General features: G+C 35.2%; 1 protein-coding gene across 1 annotated transcript; it reads left to right on the top strand.

Annotated features, from left to right (window-relative positions):
• Window positions 1-348: 348 nt before the first annotated feature.
• LOC147522936 (structural polyprotein) lies at window positions 349-6565 on the top strand (the record flags this gene model as incomplete). The annotated part of the gene is made up of 4 exons (XM_086569083.1): window positions 349-521; window positions 623-746; window positions 1839-2129; window positions 6111-6565. Coding segments are annotated over 4 exons (705 nt in total), but the record flags the coding sequence as incomplete, so codon positions are not given.
• Window positions 6566-24708: the final 18143 nt, after the last annotated feature.

Genomic DNA, 24708 nt, shown 5'->3' with positions numbered 1-24708 from the left:
GAACAATAAAGTCTGTATTTTTTAAATAAAAAAAACACACTACAATTTGGACAAAATATTATTTTCTAAACTTATAATGCAACAAAATATGATCAAAAGTATTCATATTATATCCATATAAAACACGAATTATATGTTTGGCATTTTTTTTGTGTTTTTGGGCAGAATTTTTAAACGAATTAGAATCCAAATTTTCAAATTTTTGACAAATAATTTCCGTACCGAATTTTTGTTTTCTACGAATTTACTAGGCTTAGCGAGATGGAACGTAGGCCGGGTTCGTATCTATGGGGGCCTTTAAATTGGGCTTTTTTCAAAGCCCTGAACCCACAAACTTTGCAACTGTAAAAACGACTTTTGAGACAACAACAACAACACAAAAGAGAGAAGAAGAAGAAAAATGGCTACTTCAAAACAACCATTTTTTACTCCATCTCAACTCTTCTCATTACAACTATCTTCATCTTGATCTCAGTACACTCCCCATTTCCCACACAAGCTTTCTCTATACCCCTTCAAAGGCAATCTCACCTGTCTTCTCTTTACTATCATTTATATATATATTTGCATTCAGTTTCATTTTATAAACTTCTTTTTTTTTTTTACTTATTTGTTTGAACAGAAGAAGTCAAAAGGAGGTTGAAAGACGTTCTTTGTTGAGTTTTAAGGAGACACAAAAGGGTAGTAACGTTACTTTTGAATGCACTCCTTCTGGACCTTGTATCTCTTGCCATTACTCTGAAAAGGTTAGAGAAAAAACCTTTACATTCAAACAAACGCTGCAATATAGTTATTTGACTTAAATATTTGTTCTTTTGGTTAGTTGTAATGGGTTAAGTAGTTATGGAGTGATTTTGAGTGTTGGGCATATGTTAAATTTGCAATCTTGATTGTTGAAATGTGGTTTATGTCGAGAAGTGGGGAAGGAGGTTTTAGTTTTGGTTGATATTATTGTATACACAGTTTGTTACACTATGTGATTGTGGTTGATATTGATTTTTGAGCACCGAGAATAGTTTAGTAGAGTACCATGGAGGAGGTACTTCTGCCTTTTGTGTCTTGTTTATGGATCACGAGGTTTTGAATCGATGAATAGGTGTAGATGTATGTAGTGGTAATATATGTGCAGTTAATAAAAAAAATTATTGTTGGGGGATTTGAGAGCTGTTGTATGTGTAATTTAGAAGTGAAGGACATGTGTATTTGGTTTACACTCTGTCTCGACATAGAAATGTATCATTTCTTTGTTTAGTTGCTCATAATATAAAAATGCATTAGGCAATGGATGCCCACCAGTGATGAACACTGTGGGTTAAAGTATAAGGGGGGAACTGTGGTCCACCCATGCAGATTGAATGTTGATGCAAAAGCAATGACCTATTGCTAAGCTGTGGTATGTATGTGTTATTGGGTTGAAGTGCATACAGCAGGAATTGAACCTACAAATCTGCCAAATATGACCATAGATGTGTAACGGGGATCGCCGTACATTGTGGATAACCAAATTACAGTTTAAATTAAATCCTTAGGAGGAATCAATGATTGGGAAGCAGTGAAGTGACATACAAATACAATATATTCTGTAGTCATGTAAGTATTTATTTGGGCTTTCTTAATAAGTTAAGATGATATTTTAGTTTTATGAATTAGCAAAGGCAACGGCTAGTGTATGCGTGCATGTATCAGTGATATTTTACTTACATGTCGTGTACATATGTATGTGTGTTTGCATGTATCACTGTATGTATGAGCTGTATACTTGATTCATACAAGATGTAATTAACCCATGCAATGTCATTTTCTCTGTGCTTAGTTACTGTTTGAAATGTCTTGTGTAGAATGATGATAAATACCGATGCAGTGAGACTGGCTATCGCATCCCACTGAAATGTGTAGAAGTTGAAAGTGGTTCAAAGTCCAAAGATAACAGAAAACCTCAAAAAACCCGCTCCACTATGGAAATTACCCATGCAGTGATGCAAGACAGAAAAGAGCTAACTACTTCAGTAGGTCATAGAAGATTGCTTGATGACCCAACGACAAAGGAGGATGTGAAGCAGGCATATATTACTTACCGTAGCTGTATACCAGCAGTATTTGAAGAGAAGTTGTCAGTCTTTGGTTTTGAGGTATGTAATGCATATGCTGACAAGCTTCTTTTCTGTGATGAAGCTCATGCTTTTTTGTTTATATAGAACACTCCACTCATATTATCACATACTTTTGCACCTTTTGAGGTCAGTAAGTACATTGGCAGACCTACATAGGCACCTGAATGGGCAGCTTCCCACCATCAGCTTTTGAATTTTATTCATATAACTATGTAAGTATGTTAAGCACTAGAAATAATGGCAACACAGTAAAAGTTTGCTCCCCCCCACAAATCACTTGTTACGTACTTGGTAGGTTGACCACATTAGTTGAGTCGGGCCAAGAATCTAAGGGCTCTGATTAGGATCAGCTAATGCTTGAAAATGATACATATTAATGGTGAATTTGAAACAGTACAATAAAGCCTTTTTCTTTCTTTACCCTAGTTAAGCATTGCAGCCCACTTAAAGATCTAGAATCAGATCAAATTACTATCCTTTTCCTTTAAGCTGAAGCCCTTTTTCAGTTGAACCACCACAACCAGTTTTAGTGAGTAATAATGTCAACTAAATAAGTTTTAAACGTTTAGTATATTAGAAATATGACACTTGCGGAAAAATCAACGGTCACCATTAATTTGGGGGATGCATCACGCTTGTCGAGTCCATGGCTCAAAAATCATTTTGTACCCCTTTTTCCCCATTTTTGCGTTAGTCTTCTGATATATCGCTTGGTTGGACTTGGTCGAACCCCCCTGAACTCAAATCCTGGGTCTGCCCCTGAGTAAATGTATCTTGTCCTTCTATCTGAGATATAAATTTTCCGGCGAATGTTAGTGTTAGCATTCTAAGTGAGTCATTAGATAGGTGTGAGAGCTTTATCTACAAATACTTATACTCTAGTGTAAATGGTGATGCTAGGAGAGTTGTAACATTATCGTAATAAGGGAAACCAGTAATAAGAGATGAAGAAGAAGAATAAAGGAATAATAGTTGGGGAAAGATTTGTAGAGATTGTAGGGAGTTATCTTATCTCTCTACTCTACATGTATTTATAATACTAGGAACCTAATATACATACAAGGAAGGAAATTGTACTACCTACTGACTTACCACATTTATAAGATATGTGGTGGTACAATACGAAATCATTCCTAATATGCAGGATATAAAATCTTTCCTAGTACCCAAAATACAATATATTCCTAATACTAATATATTTCTTAACATCTAGGAAGGAAGATAAGGTTTCTCTCCATAAGGTTTAGGGAGGCCAGACCATGTTGCATACTCTCTCTCGCTGACCCATAACTTACCACGTTAAAAAGAACAAGTTAATCAGAGGTAAACATTCTCAATTTCTCACTGTGATTTCAAAGCTAACAATAAAAAAAATTAAGTGTTAATGAAGAAGAAAGTTTGAGATAAAAGAGAGAGATAAGAGAGTACGGCTTTATTAGTTTCGGCCTTCTCTCACACTTCTCACATAGGAAAAACAGTCTGTATGCAATATAGAAATATAAAAAAATAAAAAATAAAAATTGTGTCGTTTTTAGCAATTCTTTAGAGCTTGACTGCCGTTGACTGCTAATTTTTTCTTCTCTGACCAAGTCTTTGTTGAAGATCCTTCTTCTCTATGGATTGATCTACACTTTGTAACAATGGAAATCCCTCCTTCAGTCAAGATTTCCCACTCTACCAGTAGCTCCTCCACCCATTCCTAGTAAGCATTCCACTTGAAGGTGAGAGCTTGGCTTCTTCCTCAGCTCTAGGAAGTTCGTATTGACCAAGTCTAAGTGTGTCTCCATGGAGCTCTCTCTTTAAAGGGAGTAACCTCACTAGCTCAGCTGCTCTAAAGAAAGTTGATGTCAATGCTGTTGACGGTGTAGCAACAATCCCAATTGAAATAATCAACAAGTGTAGCTGAATGGAGTGAGACTATGTAGTTGAGTTCTTTATTGGTAGAAGACTTCCTCTTCAACTAGCACGTGATTCTTTGCAGAAAATTGGAAAATCAATTGTGGATACTCCATATCCACTGACAGAGATTTGTTGTACTTCAAGTTTAACTTGGTGGAAAACATGACACAGGTGCTGGAAGATGACCCATTCATATTGCTAGTAAACTCTTTGTCATAGGCAGTGGTCACAGTAAGTGGAAGCTTAAAAATCTAAGATCAAGACATTGGCGGTATGGATGAAAGCTAATGAATCTACCAAAAGAAAGAATTGTGAACTGATGATGGGCTTAGCTATGTTGCTAACATAATAGGAAATCCTATATGGCTATATGTGGATCAGGCAGCTAAACTCACACAAGAATCCATTTTCCAAAATTCTGTGTTGTCGTACTAGTGAGCCATGAGTATAAGAACCCAGTCAGAATCAAGATGGGGGAAATGGAGCTTGATATAGAACTGAGTATCCTTGGATTCAGTAGCATGTAAAACCTGTCAAAAGTTTGGACATAAAGAAGCTAGTTGTGCATCTAAGATGACATCTGTGTGGGCTGTAAAAAAGTTGAATGATAAGCAAAAAGAGCAACAAGTGGATGTTGCAGCTGAGCCAGCTGAAGTGACTGAGGTCATTAATGCAGTGGAGAACAATTCTGAAGAACAAGATTCTCATGCAACTCCATCTGTCCTGCCAGAGAGCAACTAATTGAGCCCATAGTGCAGAACTTTAATCCATTTCAATTGATTGAAGAAGAAGATCAGAATGAAGATCTAGCTACACCTATGCAAACTCAACAACAATATGTGAGAGCTTAAGAGGTGTCACTGCTATTAGAGGGGGTACAAGTCAAAAAGGAGGCAACTCAACTAGGCGTGTTTTATCTACAAACTTCAAGAGGGTTCATCTGCAAGAGGTGGCTCAGTCAGACATGAAACAGTGGCAAATGATGGCTTAACTGAAAGACGTGGCACAGAGAATATGTCACCTACAGTTGATAAAGTTCATGTCACACCAAATGCACTCCATAGCTTGGCTAAACTTGGAATTGCAGGTGATAATTTAGAGGATGAAGCCCCTGAAATGAAACTGAACATTTCAATGACCATTTACCTACTAAAGAACAGAGTTCCTCAGTGGAGGCAAGTCAAAATTCTAATACCGAATGGACTGAGGTTGTGAGGCCTAAGAGGGGGGGAAAAGGTAAATTCCAACTCTCTCATGGAGAAATCAATGATCCCACCATTACCATGCTTAAAAAAGAAGTGTCTCTATTCAAGAACAAAAGGTTCAGATTTCTTTGCAATTATATCAAAGAACTACTGGAGCTGTGACAAATTCTTTCGAGATTGTAGCAAAGTGGAGGGATCATATCAAGAGAGATCATGCTGATCTAATGAATAATTTCTCAAGGATTGGGGACTATTGGAAATAACAATTAGATTCTTGCTTTTGTTTCGGTCACGTAGGAGATGTTTTGCAATACACTTGTGCTCAACTGGTCATTAGTAGTATGAGTTAGGTTGGTTATGTATTCACATTGAGTGTTTGTGATGTATCTTGTTGGCGGAAGTCTCAACAATGGATGAACATTAATAAGATTTAATAAAACAAACACTAAAATCTAGGGCTTAAACCTTCAAACATGAAGACCAATTCTCAAATAATTAATATTCCATAATAACCAACCCACCAATGAAGGCCTTGATGCTTTTATATAAGAAAACAACTACTAAACCTAATTGGAAACCAAATAGGAAACCATCCTAAATCCTATTCCTATTTGAAATAGGAAACCAAATAAAAATAGAAACTACTAATTAATTAATAATCTATGCTCATGCATCAGTTTGTTATGCTTTGTACCTCCTCATGTTATGGAGTTGTTGATTTTGTAGAAGGGGGCAAAGCCTTTGATGGCTTGAAGGAATACAGGTAGGGGTCTGCCTAACGGCCTAACCCCATAATCATTGTAAAAAACTGAAAATTTTTGTTCTGTCATTTATGTTAGGGTCAGAATGAATTGGTACTACTGTACTAATACTATTCTCGATTTTTTTTATACAGGCGATCATGTTATGTTTGTTGCTTGTCAGTGGCCCAGTTGTATATATCAGAAGGAAAAGAACGATTGCCATGTCCGGAGTTGGACCAGTGAGAGTACAGACCAACTCTAGGTTCTAATGATGGGAACCGCCCCAGACCACGATCTTCTCTCAAAGTCAAAACTGTTGCAACAAAAATCTAGCAGGAGATGTATTGCATATCCTACGCGGCGCAGCAGGAAAGCCATCTCTGCCCCGAAAACAACATTGTTCTCTCCTTCACGAACAGTCCAAACACTCAGCTCATAGGACATGGATTCTTCTTAAATGGTTGTCATGTATATTTGAAACGAAGTTGATCTTAGTTGAGATAAGAAATTGTTTCACACTCGTGAAAAGTAAAATGTAGATGCTCTAGAATTATTTGAGCTCAATCCCTCAATACTTTTGATATTAAGACTTGATTGTTTGGATGAAGTTTCGCAATTTTGTTTTACAAAGTTTTCGATTTTGGTGGCAGTCATGCCCAACGTCCAATCATACTATTTCACTTCAGCGTCTCCTGTCCAATGCAAGTCATTACTGAACTAGGAACAAAGTTAGGATTCTAAGCCAGGGGATGCGAGATTATCACACCCTACTCCACCAAAAGAGATTTAGTATATAAAGGAAACATAATTAATTATGACTCTTACTTACTATTTTTTTCTCCTATTTTTTCTTAATCTCCCTACTTACAAGGACTGCCCCAATGAGCCCGAAAATGAACTGCTATTATATATACAAGGTTTTAGACCGGCCATATGGTCGGAATCATTTCTAAAATTCACATCCCTTAAATTTTTGTGAGGAATTCAATGACTAATAATTATTAACATAAGTTTTTGGAGTTGATTTAGCAATGTTTTCTTATTGGAGTCGTATAAAATTTCCTTGTGAGATGTTGATTGACTTATTAGAGTTAGGGGTGCCAACGGGTCAATTTTGGGTCTGGTTTTAATGGTTTCGGTTTGGGTTTTACTATTTGTGGTTCTATCGGTTTTGGTTCTCAACGGTTTTAGTATGAGAATTATAAAACCCAACCCAAAACCATCAAAATCTATGGTTTTTTTATCGGTTTCGGTTCTAATTCGGGTCTTTATTATTTATTATGATTATTAAACAATTTCAACCATTTAAACACTAAAACTTGTTTTTATTTTTATTTTTTTCTTTTCCTACATGATAATATTTTATGTATAATTAGTGATATATCAACAATCATATTTACATCAATCTATGAATATATATCAATTATACACATTAAAATATTTACCATTCATACATGTGATAATTTCAAACTTTGATATAGAAATTAAAATAATCAAATATCTAACCCCAAAAATTTGATTTTTTTTACATGCATACACATATATTTGTTTCCTCTCGATCGTGTACACGTGCAATCACATATATTTGTTACCTTGATATATTTTACGTGCATACACATATATTTGTACACGCGTATTAACTCGCATTATATTTTAAATCGAACATGCGAGTACATGTGTCTTACAATTACATCTCATCACTAATTTTTAACATAAACACTACATATTGGTTTATAATAAGTGCGTGTACCACAATATATCACTAGTTTTCGAACCCGTCCTACGAACGGGTGTCGTTATATTAAATTATTTTAAAAAATATTAACAATTATACAGAACTATGAGATATATATGATAATTATATTAATCACTCATTCAAATTTCTTGCACCACTCTCAATAAAAAGAAAACACCAAACCTTGATAAAACCTATTGACTTCTTTTAGTTGTTAGATTTAATAATTGAAGTTTTATGAGAATGTTCAATGTGGCGAAGATGATATTGAAACTACTTGAATAGCAAGATATTTTCAATCATAATAAAAGAATTATGATAAACACTATTTAAAATGCAAAACTATACTTGTTGAGACATTATATTCCCCCTATAAATAATACAATTATGTTTCGAGGTTAGTTCAATATATTTGCATCAAGTTTCCGATTTTCTGTTAATTATTCATTGAGGTTAGTTCAATGTAGTTATTGCATCTAGTTTTTGATTTCCCATTAATTATTCTTTGAGGTTAGTTCAATGCAGTTGCATCAAGTTTTCGATTTTCCGTTAATTATTCTTTGAGGTTAATTGGTCGCGGTTGCATCAAGTTTATGATTTCTCGTTAGTTATTCATTAAGGTTAATTTAGTGTAGTTGCATCTATTTTTCGATATTTCGTTAATTAGTTTTTGAGATTAGTTAATTGCATTTCCATCTAGGTTCCAATTTCTCATTAATTTCTCTTTCAGATTAGTTCAATACATCTGCATCTAGTTTCTGATTTCCAGTTAATTATTTTTAGAGGTTAGTTCGATATTCAATGCATTTGTATCTAGTTTTAAATTTCTGGTTATTTATGCTTTGAAGTTATTTTGACTAGTTACATTCGATTTCTGATTTCTAGTTAACTATTATTTGAGGTTATTTCATTGCATTTGTATCAAATTTCTGATTTCCCGTTAAATATTCCTCAAGATATTGCATCTAATTTCTGATTTACCATTAGTTAATCTCTGATTTTAGTTTTATGCAATTGCATCTAGTTTCTGATTTTCCGTTAATTATTCTTTGAGGTTAGCTCAATGTAGTTTCATCCAATTTTCGATTTCTAGTTAATTGTTCTTTGAGGTTAGTTCAATATCAAGTTTTCGATTTCCCATTAATTATTTTTTTAGGTTAGTTCAATGTAGTTGCATTAAATTTATGATTTCCTATTAATTATTCATTGAGATTAGTTCAGTGCAGTTGCATCCATTTTTCGATGTTTCGTTAATTAGTCTTTGAGATTAGTTTATTGCATTTGCATACATTTTCTGACTTCCCATGAATAACTCTGAGGTTAGTTCAATATATATGCATCAACCATCAAAAAATGTATATATGTGCATCTAGTTTTTTATTATTTATGTTTTGAGGTTAGTTCGATGCAATTACATCTGGTTTATGATTTTTCATTAACTATTCTTTGAGGTTATTTCAATGCATTTGCATCTAGTTTCTGATTTTCCGCCAATTATTCTATGAGGTTAGTTCAAGCAGTTGATTTTTATATTTATATTTTGATTTTATGTTAATTATTTTTTGAGATTAGTTCAATGTATTTGCATCCAATTTTCGATTTCCCATTAATTATTATTTGAAGTTTGTTTGATGTATTTGCATACCGTTTCCAATTTCCCGTTAAATATTTTTCAAAGATTTGCATCCAATTTCTAATTTCTCGTTAGTTATTCTCTGACTTTAGTTTAATGTAGTTACATCAAGTTTTTTATTTTTAGTTAATTACTTTTTGAGTCTGGTTTATTGTATTTACATAAAGTTTCCGATTTCCTGTTAGTTACTCTTTGAACTTAGTTCAATGTATTTGAAGCCAGTTTCCGATTTCCTTTTAATTATCCAATGTGGTGTGTAATATCAACTTCAAACAGGGCATAAAAATAAATTATGTTTGATTTACTATGTGGGATCATAAAAAATTATCCAGTTCCCGATTTCCCGTTAATTTTTCATTAAATTATACATGACCCACTATGTGGGATCTTCAAAGATTATCTACGAACGTGTGATGTTATATTAATTATTCTGAAAAATATTTGCAACTATATATACATAACTATTATATATGAATATTATATTAATCACTCATCCAAATTTCTTATAACGTTAAAACCCTACTATCCATTAAAAAAAAAACTCACCCTTGATAAAACCCTTCAACTTCATTTTGTTATTTAATAATATAAGTTTGATTAATTTTTTGTGAGATTGCCTAATAAAGGCGAAGTTCATATTGGGCTACTTGAATAGCAAAGCGTTCCCAATCATCTGAAAAAGAGATAAGATAAACACTATTTTAAATGCAAAACTATACTTATTGAGACATTCCCACAACATATAACACAACTATGTTTTGAGGTTAGTTTAATGCTTCCTCCAATTGGTGATCAAATTAAGGTCAACACGGATGGGGCTTCTAGAGGAAACCCAGTCCAACTGGGTTGGGTGGATCCTTTAGAAATGTTCATGGTGATTTTGTCTTACTCTTGAGCAAAGGGTATCGAATTGGAGACAACTATACTGGTGAGTGCATGGCTATATTGGAGAGTGTGGAGCTTGCCCTTTCAAAAGGATAGAGCAATCTCCGGGTGGAATTAGATTCGGTAGTAGTGTCAACTTTTAACTCGGGGGCATCCCTTGGCAACTCCTATGCGGATGGAAAATTTGCTCACGCGAAGGTGCAAAGCTTGAAAGTGTCGCACTGTTGGAGAGAGGCTAACCCTAGCCCTTGAGACCAAGTGACAAAATTTGGATCTTTCTTAGCTGAGAATGAGGCTTTTGTATCAAATGGCAGACCCCCATGGCTATATGAATGGGAGGTTCCATATGGTTGCTATTTTATAATATCTTGAGCCTACATCGTATAGCATGTGGGTTCTACCACTCCTATACAGTTCTTTTATTTCGTTTCTTTCCTTAATTCAATTTACACTTACCAAGTAAAAAAAAAAGGTTAATTTATTGCATTTGTATCCAGTTTCTGATTTTCAATTCCATTATTTATTTTTTGATGTTAGTTCAATGCAGTTGTATCTAGTTTTCGATTTCCCGTTATTTATTTTTTGAGGTTAGTTCAATACATTTGCATCCAATTTCCTATTAATTGTTCTTCGAGGTCAGTTCAATGCATTTGCATCCAACTTCCGATTTCCCGTTAATTATTTTTTGAGATTATTTTAATGCATTTGCATCCAATTTTTAATTTCTCGTTTATTATTCGATAAGGTTGCATTTGCATTTAGTTTCTGATTTCTCGTTAATTATTGTTTGAGGTTAGTTTAATGAATTTGCATCCAAAGTAGATGATGCATTAAATCTATCCAACTTTATTTGTTTAAGCCCATATAGACATATAGTGCATACAATTCAATTTTATTTGTTGTCCGCTTAGTTTTGATTGTACATCGTTACTTATTTTATGATTAGTTGACTTTTATTTTTCCTTTTTTATCCCAGTCACATGTGTAGTTAACAAATATATAAAGTAAATGTTCAGGCAACTCAATTTATTTTTTCTTTCGTTATTTCATTGTCTTTTTCTAAAAAGAAACTTTGTTATGTTAAACTTCACCTAAGATTAGTGTAGAAACTATTCTTCGTGGCGAAAGGGTTTTAGAAAATCGTTTTCGGTGAAAACTATTGTTTTTAGCAATTTAGTTTTCTGTCTCTTATTTTTTCATAATTAGCTATAGTGTTTAGGAAAAGTTGGAGAATCTATGAAACTCTAGATGGGATTGTTTCCTTCTTTATATCATATTTTTTTTAGTAATTAGTAATAGAATTTAGAAAAAACTGGAGTCTGGTTTTTTCATAATTAGTCAAAGAGTTTTACAAATATTGGAAACTCTGTGAATGCTCAAAAAATAGAGCTAACAGGGTATAGCTATAATATATATCTAAAGAAGCATGTGTATCCTATTTAAATATACATGTGCCTAAGTTAATAAATATAAAATGTGGTTCTATCGGTTTCGGTTCTCAACGGTTTTAGTATGAGAATTATAGAACCCAACCCAAAACCATCAAAACCCACGGTTTTTTTTATCGGTTTTGGTTCTAATTCAGGTCTTTATTATTTATTATGATTATTAAACAATTTCAATCATTTAAACACTAAAACTTGTTTTTATTTTTATTTTTTTCTTTTCCCACCTGATAATATTTTATGTATAATTAGTGATGAATCAACAATCATATTTACATCAATCTATGAACATATATCAATCATACACGTTAAAACATTTATCATTCATACTGTGATAATTTCAAACTTTGATATAGAAATTAAAATAATCAAATATCTAACCCCAAAAATTTGATTTTTTTTTTTTTTACGTGCATACACATATATTTGTTTTCTTGTATTAACTCGATCGTGTACAAGTTTTTTTTTTTTTTTTTTTTTTTTTTTTTTTTTTTTTTTTGAACAATAAACTGGGGCTCTGGCCTACCCTTAACCTGCATTAATTACATATATTTCGATCATGTACGCGTGTAATCACATGTATTTGTTGCATTGATATATTTTACGTGCATACACATATATTTGTACACGTGTATTAACTCGCATTATATTTTAAATAGAACATGCGAATACATGCGTCTTACAATTACATCTCATCACTAATTTTTAACATGAACACTGCATATTGGTTTATAATAAGTGTGTGTACCACAATATATCAAGTATGTGTATCATATTTAAATATACACGTGCATAAGTTAATAAATATAAAATGTATTAGTTAGTTCAGAATATACACGTTGACATTATTATTAACATCTATGATACACTTGTTTAACGTATTGTTATAAAATATACATTTAACAACACACATTCACTATTATTAGAAGCAGTATTTTTTAAAAGACATATTTAATTATTTATTAATTAATTTAATTAATTATTTTCAAAATTAATTCGGACCGGACTCGGATACGATGAAAGCCGGTTTTGGCCCGAGTCAGTGTTGAACTTTGCAGGTTTGGACCCAAGATATATAAACACTTTTTTAGAAAATAGGGTTCATAAAATAATAAAATATTAAAAATGGAGAGATGAAAATTTGGATTTCTGGAGGGTGGAGCGCGACGGTTCGGACGACGAGGGATTCGTAGGAGCTGTTCAGACAGGTGAGTAGCTATTTTGCTATTTCACCGAACTTATGGTTTTCTGTGTTGATACTGTTCATTTTCCGTTGTATTGGACTTCGTGCTATTCTGCTTTATTAAATTTTATTTAAATTTCGGATTTGTAATTAAAGTGTAATACTGTGATACTGTGCTGTTGGAACTGTGGAACTCTGTTCAAACTTTGAACAGGCGTCAATGGCGTCAGCCTCACAGAAAGCGTCCAACATAGTTTTAAATCTTTGTTTTGTGTGGGGTGTCGATACATTTGAGAGAACTGTCGAAGCTTCGACATGAACGTCAATGGTGGCAGCGAAAAACCCCTGTACTCGTTTTTGTTTTTGTTGTGTTGCGTTAGTTGGATTTTGATGTTGTTTTGTTGTTGTTGGGGGTTGGAATACGGTGGTCGGGTATGGATTGGGAGCTTGGAGAAAGCTTGAGGTGCGTTAATGGCGTTACTGCCATTACTGCCATACGGGGTGGGGGCGATTTTGTTGGTGTTTGAACTGTTTTGTTGTTGTGGATGAGCGGGTTGATGTTGGGTTGTGAGGGGGTGTGTTTGAGGTTTGTGTGAGGGCTGTTGAATGGTGGTGGAAGCCATTAATGGCGGCGGCAAGAAATTTCTAGATCCAGTTTTGGTGATGTTGGATTGGACGATTTGGGCTTTTTGTTTTCATTAATGTTAGAGGGTTTTTGTTTGGGAGTCTAACCGATTTAATGGAATGGGAGATGGTGGTGGCCGGAGATTGGTGGCTGGAGGAGGAGAACTAGGGAAGAAGGTGAACTGTTCACCGATTTGGGCTTGGGCTTTGGGCCTAACCCTTTTGGTTTTATGTGGGCCGGTTCTACTTAAGTTATTTGGGCTAGTTCTAATTTTTGTTGTGGTTGGGCCCGATTTTAGTTTAAGTGTTATGGGCCGGACCACATCAGTTTTGGTTGGGCCAACTCTTTTTAGTTTTGTGTTGGACCAATTCTTTTTAGCCTTTGTATGTGTGGACCAGTTTATATTAAAGTTTTGATTGGGCCAAATCCAATTATTTTTGGGCCGAATCCACTTAACTGTTTGGGCCAGTTCAATATAAGTTTTTGGGCCCGTTTCTAATATTGCTTGGGGCCAGTCCATAGGACTTAAAATAAATCTAATTGGGTCTTTAAATGTTCGGACTTTTCGGGTTAAGGTTTGGGCTGGCGGTTAGGTCTACTTAATGACGGCCCATGAGCCCATGGCCCAGCCTGCACTTTGACCCAAGCCGTGAACCATTACATGACCTGAACATTGTTGAACACCTTAAACGACGGTTTGACTTCGATGACGGTTTGACTTCGACCGTGGCGTGTTGATTTTGACGTTGACCATGATGTGTTGACTTTGACCATGATGGGTTGACTTTGATTTTGACCATGATGGGTTGACTTTGACCGTCGACCGTTGACTTTGACATTTGACCATTTGACTTTGACCGTTGACTGTGAATGTTGACTTTTCTAGTTTTTCACATATTGGACTTTATGGATAAATATAGAAATAATATGTTGTCGATATTATATAACTTGGTTGGTCATTATCTAATTTAGATTTGGCGTGAGTAGTGTATAAAACATATATATATATTGGGCTTTGATTGTGGATCGTGAATTTGTTTATTTGTCTTCACGTTTGGTGTGTATATTATATGGACGATATAGTAATAAAATCTTTGTGGAAGCTCAGATATTGGGTTGTCATTATCAAGAAAGATTTGGATGATGTTGTGTATTTTTGACCGTGACGATATTGAGATGTTAGGACATTATATATTCTAACACGCTTATAATAAAGATGTATCGCGATACATTGAAGCATTGTGACATGATATAATATCTTTGGGATATTTATATTAATGCAATATCTTGGAGAAATGTATATACACTCCATTATTTTATATGTGAGATGCTAATATAGTATCGGTGAATATTTTGGGGAGTGTGGCGTTGTAAATAATAATATATTGGCACGTGAAAGAATGAAAGTGACTATGAGATATAATTGAGATATTTAGATATTATGGCTTAGTCTGTTAATAAGGTAATTGACTGCGCATGATATAGTGGAATGTTTATGAGTCATTAACGATGACACACTGAATAAATTACATAACGAAAATAACCAGAACGACTACCACAACTCATGTGATTGGCCGTACGGCGTTCCGGGGATTAAAATTTGAATGGCGCCCCGGTGACTACCGGCGTTTGATTAAAATTTGAATGGCCTTCGGTGGCCCTCTGGCGTAACCCGAATAGTGGCTTGATTATTCCGTTCGCAAAATAGAGCGATGATCGCAATATTTTTATGCCGAATAGTGGCGAGTGCTTACATAGATTTGGCTTCGTGTGAGGATTTACGGTGTCGCGGCATCCATTTCGGGTGGTTACGCCGGAGTGGCTCATTATGTAAGGGAGGCATGTGGATGTACATGTTCGGCGTTGGGTTGCGATTGTGGTAGGAAACTAGGTAAAAGACATAGATCGACGCGTGATTTTAGGGACACACAAAGAAAGCCCGAAATAATCTAATTATGGTAATATGTTAGTTAATGATGTATCTTTAGATAGATGATTGTATATGCTTGTTTGGTTATAGTTTAGTTAGAACCTAAGGTGCCTCGATGGAGGAACTACATGCCTTATTTATTATGAGTATAGGTTGTTATTGTGGTTAGTGGGAAGTTAAAGCTACCGATTGGAGGAACTACTACCGCCTTAGTTATTGAACTTAAGGATGTTGTATTAGTCGTTGAAAGTTAAAGCCTCGATGGAGGAACTAACCGTATGGATTGTGTATGTATATGTATAATTATATGTTGTATTTTAGGGCTACTCACACCAAAGCATTTTTATAATCTCAACCCGATTTGCATGTTTGTTTATCGGGTGTGTTCATTCAATGAACATAGTTGATAAGTTTTTGAGGTTTAGTGTTGAAGAAGATCGGTTGCTGCTTGTGGTTTGCGTTAGCGTTGCATTTCAAGATAGGCCTTGTTTTCCTTTGAGGTGATATAGCTTTTCAGTCTAGACAATGTTTTTGTATTCTCATTTGTATATTTTAATTAAAGAGTTATTGAAAAGAGATTTGTAACCTAATCTTAATTGGGAATTTTTGTAATGAAGAGGACTTATGTATAATTGAAAATTTTTATTGGTTTTAATTATCCGCATATTTTAAACTGTTTATGGGCTTTTGGGAGTGGAGAGTGCGTCACACCTCGGAGATCGAAGAGTCGGGGAACAAATAATGTTTTTTCCGAATTCTGTCGAAATTCGGGGTGTGACAATTATAATATATATATTTAATAAACTTTTACACGTAAAAAATATATTTTATATTATAATGTATTAGTTTGATTATCTTAAGTGTAATATAATACTAAATTTGATATATCGAAATCATACTAATCGGTTTTGGTTTCAATTTCGGTTCGGGTACCCACGGGTTTTTTACGATTCAGTTCTTTATCGGTTCGGTTCTTAATGACCCGTTTTAAATGAGTCTAACTTTTTAAAACCCAGAACCCAAATATTTGGTTTCGATTCCGGATAATTGGGTACCCATTGGCACCCCTAATTAGAGTTGTGGTTGTATTAGGAAACTTTTTAAGATTAAGAGTTTATGTTGTATTATGAAACTCCTTATGATTAATTAAGAGTGTCCACATGGCATACTTCTCTCTCAAGAACGCGCCACTTAAGAAAGAAATTGTCCACATAAGAAGTGCTCTAGTTTAATATAGAGAGGTGATATAAAGATTAGACAATACTGACTTAACAGCCCCTATACTTAATCGTAAATTACAAAACATCCACCATATTTCAAAATTATGCATATAATTACATATATGACCCCGATACTTTTGTTTAATGTCCTCTTTGTTTTTCGGCTAGAAACATGTCTTAAAAAAAAACATTCAGATATAGAGTCCTCACACACATATAGATAAAGAGTTCTTATAGATAAACTCACATTACAACATTAAACAATATTACAACATTAATTAAAATAGACATATAGATAAAGAGTTCTCATATATAAACTCGCATTACAACATTAAACAATATTACAACATTAATTAAAATAGACTATAGGACAAGACAAGACACAGACACAGACAACTAACATTAAAAACTGAAAACTGAAAACGACACTACTATTATTCATTCATCAGCATCAGCATATTTTTTGCCATTGTGCTCCTCATGGTCTTTTTTGTCTCTCAAACTCTTTGCGAGTCAGGAATCGATCCCCGCATTAGTGTTTCGACCCATCAGCATATTTTTTCATCTTCGTGCATATATATTTGTATTTTTTTTATTTGTATGAATTGATAGTCTACGTGCTTCCAAGCTTTTGAAAGTGTCGGCCCCATCATTACACATATTACAACTAAATTTTGCGAATGCTCTTGTAAATATACCTAAAAATCTAGACAGGGACGGAGCTAGGATTCTAAGTCATGGGGTGCGAGATTATGTGCACACCCCCAAAAACAAAAGTATGCAATTTATTTTTTTTTATTTTTCAGAAGGTCTAAACAATAAATATCAACAAAATTATGCATTTATTTCAATTCACAAAACTAGAGTGTGTTGACTATTAATAATTTAATATGGACTGATGAAGTTAATTACTTAAGCACTTAAGTCATTAATTGATACTACTATGTCTATATATATCTACATAATCTAGTCAACAAGTCTACAACAATTCAACAAATTGTTAACTTCCTATAATGTTATAAATCTATATAATATTATATAGATTTACAATGTTATTATATATAATGTTATAATGTTATATAGCCTTATAAAATATTAACATTGAAAATAAAAAACTATCTTGTTTTATTTTTGTTTTTTTTTAAAGTGGAAATTTTATTGATAATGATAATGATGTTTACAAATAATTAGGACAAGCGTGCAACAAACTACGCCGCAAGTCATTTCTGAATTTGTGTTTTTTTGTTTTTTTAATTTTTAATTTATTAGTTTTTTTTTCATACTATTTTTTTTATTGATAATATTCTTACTATAGTTGTGAAAATTTTGGGATTGCGGTAGTGGAAGTTTGCTAAAAAAATTGGGGGTGTGAGTAGAAGATTTTTATAGACAATTAGTTATGTGGTAGTAGAGCTTTTCTAATCTCAAGGGGTGTAACCACCCCCACACGCACCCCCTGATATCATCTATGAGTTTGAACAATCGTGATAAAAAAGGGTGCGACTCTCTAAGTTGTATTGCGACCTTAAGATAAACTCACGATAATTCATGAATTTTGTACTTCCCCACTATGTATGTTTTCTCAAATCTTCCCAACTCTGGCTTCTAAAAGGATAAAAATCTATCACCAGACCAAAGCTAAATTGCTTGTGCGGGTGTTCTACACTTCTTTAGGTCTCCATAAAAACAACTTGCAAAGATCTTTGAACTCTTCTTTACTCTTTTTTTTAACCTTTCCGGCCAAGCGCTACGACAAGTCGACAAAGCAGTGAAAATTCCTTGAGAATGCGGCAAATGGATGAGCATCTAAAGTAAACTCCAACAACCACTACATAAACAAAACAACCACAATCATCGAATGGGGGATCGCTGACTACATGTTAATTTGCACTGGAAAAACTGATTTTACATTGGCAATGATGTTTTGGGCTATCAAAGGCTGGATCAGGTTCCAATACCATTTGGCAAGTAGTTGCTACAAACTTAAAACAAAGTTAGTAATCCTATTGTAGTTTGTGTTTGATGCTTGTTTCAGTGTTACTAGAAAGTGAAATCTCACCAAATGCCCCAAAAGTCGCGCATTTTAAAAAAAAAATCCCCTAATTCTCATTTCTCAAATCCCTAATTCTCAAATCCCTAATTCTCATTTCTCAAATCCCCTGATTCAAATTCCTCTTTGCTATAATACACATCCCTAAATGCCTTTATCTAGATCTTAGCCCAAATTTCCAAATCATTTTTTCACAGATTCCAAATTCTCCACTATCAATAATTTAGCCCAAATTAAGGAACGGCTTTTCAAACTCTGTTAATCATACCGAAAATTTCCTTACACCTTCTCCTTTCAAAACAATATATCAGTCTAACTTTTGGTTGAGGAGATATCCCACCTTTCAAACCATCGCCTTTTTAAGTTTAAGTTTAAGCCTACATTATTTATTTTATTAACAAGCCCATGATCAATAATAGCCCATCTTTCTATACGTCCATATATTCCTGGTAAAATCCTACAATGCAAACATTGTCAGTTCAGGAAATGACGCATCTCATTGGCTGTTATATCATCTTATCTTGATTGGCTTGTTGTGAATGTGGCTCAATGCTCGTGCTCTATATCAAACATACCGGATTCTCGCATGTGGTTTAGTTTTTCTTATTGGTTGGTGGTCATATCGTTTCTAGGTTGCCTAACTGTGGCTATGGCTTAATGCTCGTGCTCTCTATCTCCAATATATAAGTTTTTGCATGTGGGTTCAGAACTTCCATTGGGGGTTTACTTCTTTTTAGAAACAGTGATTCTGTTCTTCTCTTGGCTGATATTTAACGTATAATGCACGACTTCTCTGTGGAGTTTTCCCCTGCATTGTTGGGTTTCAAATCTTTATGTGCTCTAAACAGGATTTGGCTGAGTTTACTTGTGATGATGTCTGTCTTAATCTAGACTCTTCTCTGGCTTAGTACGGGTTATGAGCTCAATGGGCAATGATGGTCTAAGGATAGAGGTTGCCATTTGGCATATTAGTTTCATAAAATGGAGATTATGGATAGATTTTGGGGTTTTATGCATACAGATGGACTTGTATGTATGGGTAAGTGATGAGGTGGTGTTGATACCTCTTGACTGTGAAGGGATTGTGTTTGAATTTGGGCTGTATATAAAGGTTATCGGCAGCTTATGGGTTCTTCACACTTCTTCAAACAGAGATCCTTCACTTCCTTATTTACATGATCCCTACCACAAACAAGGTTCTGTCTTCCACCAAGCACCCAAATTCTGTTGAACTTCTATCTATGGAATTTGCTGCCAAGATGAGGATGCCTTATACTGAACCACCAATGATAACCAGCTCTGACAAAATGAAGAGTCTTTATGTAGGCTATAATAAGTCCACTCTGTTTGGTCGTGTTCTAGATGGCAGTGAATATGACAATCAGTAAAATCAGCTCTTGAAAAAGCATGGTACCCTTTCAAGATTGAAGACATGAGTCCGTACAAAGGGAAATATATCAAATCGGATGGAGTCTCGAGAACAGTGGCTGAGACTGGGGGCAGCCTTGGATTGTCGCGACAAAAGACATTTTTCGATTATCTCATGGATGGACTTCTATGAAACCAAGGACTTAAATTTCTCCAAGTTTTATGTGTGGATGCGGTTGCATAACTATCACGAGGTTTATTTGGACAAGGAGATTATTGAGGGGAATTTGGTGGAATCGGCTATTTTGATATGTCCGATCTCAAATTCCTAGAGTTGTATCCTAAGACGGAAACAGCTTGACCCTAATTGTGTTGAGTTAAAGTGGTCTTTGGATGTTCATGCACCAATCCCGGCTTTCTCATACGGAATCCATAGATGGAGTTATTTGGATATCGTTTGTTTTTGAGTATCTCCAGTTTTCTGTTTTAAATTTGGCTTCATTGGACATCATTTTGCGGCTTGTAATGTGGCGAAGATATTCATGGGGAATTTGAAGTTCGAGTTTCTCGGGAGGACAAAGGTTTCAATTTTACTCTTCCAAAACTTCGCATTGTTCCAAAACCATTTGGAGAGAGAATTGTTTCGAAGCTTCTCCTTGATGTTTAACCCCGATCTAAACCAACCTTTTCTTAGATGATCACAAATGTTGCCGACTCATCGGTTAATTCAAAAGCGCCGCAATTTCTTGAACATTTAAAAGCTCCCATGATCATTGATTTTCGTCACCTCAATGCTGCATTGCATGAGGGTCCTAGCAATGAACCTGGATGCCATATTCCACATGATCACCTACCTATTGCAGTGGAAGCGCATAACCCTGGACAGCTGGGTTTTTCAACTCAAATGGAGTTCAATAATTTTCATCCTCTGCATGAACTGGAATACCCGCCTGGATTTGCTCATATAGCAACTGACACTAAGAAGCTTCATTTCATTGATTTGGCTCAGTTACATAATCAGGCTGTTCATCAGGATGATTACTCTTATAAAAGACAAGAGATATCACAAGGGGTTGCAGCCAAGGATAAAATGATACATGATCGGGAGACTGTCAATGAACTAGTTGAAAGTTTCTTTGAGGCGGATCGCAAATCAAGAAGAAAAACTCCTATTCATGATGAAGGTGAGGTGGAGGTTGAACGCCCAAACATACTGCACAAGAATTCTGATGGGAAAGGCAAAAAGCTTCAGTCGGTTAAGGGTCCTGGCCGTAAGCAGACCCCAAGGATTCCATGAGTCTACTAGCTTGGAACAGTCGAGGAGTGACCGCCCTTCGATGATGGAAGAGCTGAAAAACAAATCGAGTTGCGGGCCTTTCTTTTACGTTTGTTATGGAAACTAAGTGTTCTGTAGATAAAGGAGTCAGACTTATTAAAAGGTTAGGAGATTTCGAGTCTTTTGTAGTTCCAAGCTGCGGTTTGTCTGGTGGTTTGTGGATCTTTTGGGAAAAATCTGTGGTTGTAGATGTTTTGATGTATGATTTCTGGTTCATTCACTGTAAAATAGCAATACAAGTGAATGGTGTAAAGGAATGTTTCTTTTTGTCTTGTGTCTATGGTAATGCTAAATCTTGTGTTAGGAGATTACAGTGGCCTGTTCTTACTATGTTTAAGCCCAACAATAATGAATCATGGTTGCTCATGGGAGATTTTAATGAAATAACTTGTCCAGAGGAAAAATGTGGGGGAAAACCTTTTAATTATCCTAAAGTGAGGTTTTTTTTAGATATGATTGATGATTGTGAGCTGTTTGATTTAGGTTTTGTTGGTAGTATTTACACATGGACAAATAAACAGAATGGGAGGCACAGAATATGGGAACGAATTGATCGAATGATGGCAAATGAAGGTTGGCGTTCAAGATTCTCTGGCTGTAGAGTTCATCATGAGTTGGCCACTAGTTCTGATCATAAGTTTCTGATTTTAAAATTGCTACAAGACCGGGTTATGATTAGAAGGCCGTTCAGGTTTGAAATAATGTGGGTGCAACATGATGGGTGTCAGGAACAGATAAGAGATGCTTTTCACAAGGAGTTGCAAGGTTCTCCGTCTTTTGTACTATGTAAGAAGCTGCAAAATTGTAAAGAAAATTTAAGATGGTGGAATAAACATGTTTTTGGAGATGTGGAACATAAGTTGGACTGTGTTTTACAGAGGCTGAGTGAGATTCAACGTTTGATAGAGAATCACAACGACACAGATGATTTATTCAGGGTGGAGAATGAATTGATGCAGGAACATAATGATATTTCGTACGAAAGCAAATCATCAGGCGAAAGCTTGTCTGGATTGGTTCCAATTTGGAGAACAGAATACGAGGTTCTATCATAATATGGTAAATTGTCGTAGACAAAGGAATTACATACACTCAATCAAAGATACTAATGGTGCCATTTTAACTGAGCGGCTTTGAGGATAGGGGATAGGGCGGTGCTTTTTGAAGACACAATGACTACTTCGGACCCGATCTTGTCTCAGATTTTCAATGTTCCGGCCCCATCACTTGAATGAAGCGAGAAAAATCAAATCTGTTAAAAGGAGTTGATACTGATGAAATTGTCACTGCTCTGAAGCATCTGAAGCCTTTTAAATCTCCAGGACCGGATGGATATCAGGCATTTTTTTTCCAGCATTTTTGGAATTTGGTGGGGATCAAGTAAGTGCAATAAATAAAGTCTTTTTTCCTTTCGGGCTCTTTCTCCCTGCAGCTAAATCATTCCTTCATTGCTTTAATTCCAAAAATCATGAATCCTTCTCTCCTGGAACATTTTCGGCCAATCAGTTTGACAAATGTGGTTTATAAAATTATCTCTAAGATTATTGTCAATCGATTGAGACCTATCCTGCAAAGAATAATTGGTCCATTTCAGACTGCCTTCTTACCCAATCGTAGTATTCATGACAATGTTTTGCTTGCAAATGAATTTTATCATAAGATAAGAGGGCATGGGAACAGAAAAGCTAAATATTTTGCTCTGAAGATTGATATGCAGAAAGCTTATGACAAAATTGAATGGAGTTTTCTGCGGGTGATGCTAGCAAAGTTTGAGTTTCCGGTGGATTGGATTAACAAGATTATGTTTTGTGTTCAGAATGTTTCTTATTCGGTGTTACTCAATGGTGCTGCACATGGTTTTTTTAAGCCATCTAGAGGACTAAGACAGGGTGATCCCCTGTCGCCCTATCTTTTTATCTTATGTTCAGAGCTACTATCTTTGAATTTCTTGAAAATGAACAGAGACGGGCTTATACATGGTTGCAAATTGGGCAGATTCTGTCATCCGGTGTCTCACTTAATGTATGCGGATGATCTTTTAGTCCTGGGTAAGTGTGGATTTGAGGAGCAGCATCATTTGAACAATCTGCTAAAGGAGTACTGTAAAGTTTCAGGTCAGACTATCAATAGAACCAAGTCGCAAATAATTCATCACCCCAAATTGCATCGAAGGTTTGTTTACTTTTTGAGAAAAAGTTTCATGATGCCGTCGACTTCGGTCCTGCCACTGTACTTGGGAGTACCAAATTTAAATGACAAAGGGTAGAGTTCAAAGGTTTTCTCCTCTTTTGGGAAGATTTCAAAGGAAGCTGGCAGGGGGTGGAAGCCGAATTGTTTATCTAAAGGGCCGACTTACTCGTAAATTCAGTTTTATCTTCACTTGCCTACTCATATGATGTCTGTACAATTTTTACTTCGCGACGGATCCCGGATCGAATGGAGATTATCCGAAGATCTTTCTTATGGGGTCATACACACGAGACAAGGAAACTACATTATTTTCCGTGGAGGGGTAGCATGTATGTCAAAGAATAATGGTGGATTTGGGCATCAAGGAATTCTGATTACAAAATTATGTTTCTTGGCAAAGAAAGGATGGGATCTTCTGAATCCCACATCTTTATGGGCACATCAAATGAAACAGAGGTACTTTCACAACTCCAGTTTTTATGGCGGAAGTCAAATCTAATTCATCATTATGTGGAAAAACATTTGTGCAAAACACGAAACATTCTCAATCTTTGGATCGGTCCGAAACTGGGTAATGGTACTTCTATTAACGCATGGGAGGAAAAATGGATTCCACATCTCGAGGATTTGCTCGAAATTCTTGGGGAAACCATTTGATGTCTTTTAGCTTTGTTTCGACTTCATTAACATGGACACTAATACTTGGGATTTGGGAGAGGTTAAATGAATTTTGGCTGTAGAATATGTCGAAAAGAATTGTTTTCGATAATTTTAACACAAAATGAGAAGGATACTTTGATCCGGAAATGGGAGGACCATGGAGAATACCGGTGAAGTCTGCATATAATGGTTGCATTGAGTTGATTACACCAACAGACACTTTAGATCGGGATAACAATTTTTATAGAGCGGGTTTGGAAGATGAAAGTCTCATTCAAACAAAGATTTTTCATATGGCAATGCTTGCAAGGTGTCGCCCCAATGGCCCGGATTTTTGGCATCTCATCATTTTCAAGTTTATCCAGAATGCACAATGTGTGAGAGAGCTTTCTTTGAAACTCAAAATCATGTTTTCTTTGAGTGTTCCTTTGCTAGAGCTATTTGGTGTGGCACAAATTTTAGTGGCCTTGTTGATCGAGGAGGAGTATGA

Source organism: Coptis chinensis, chromosome 1 (assembly GCF_015680905.1).
Source record: "Coptis chinensis isolate HL-2020 chromosome 1, ASM1568090v1, whole genome shotgun sequence".
Lineage (NCBI taxonomy): Eukaryota > Viridiplantae > Streptophyta > Magnoliopsida > Ranunculales > Ranunculaceae > Coptis > Coptis chinensis.
The sequence above is the reverse complement of the archived record's forward strand: the minus strand, read 5'-3'. Positions and strand labels throughout refer to the sequence as shown.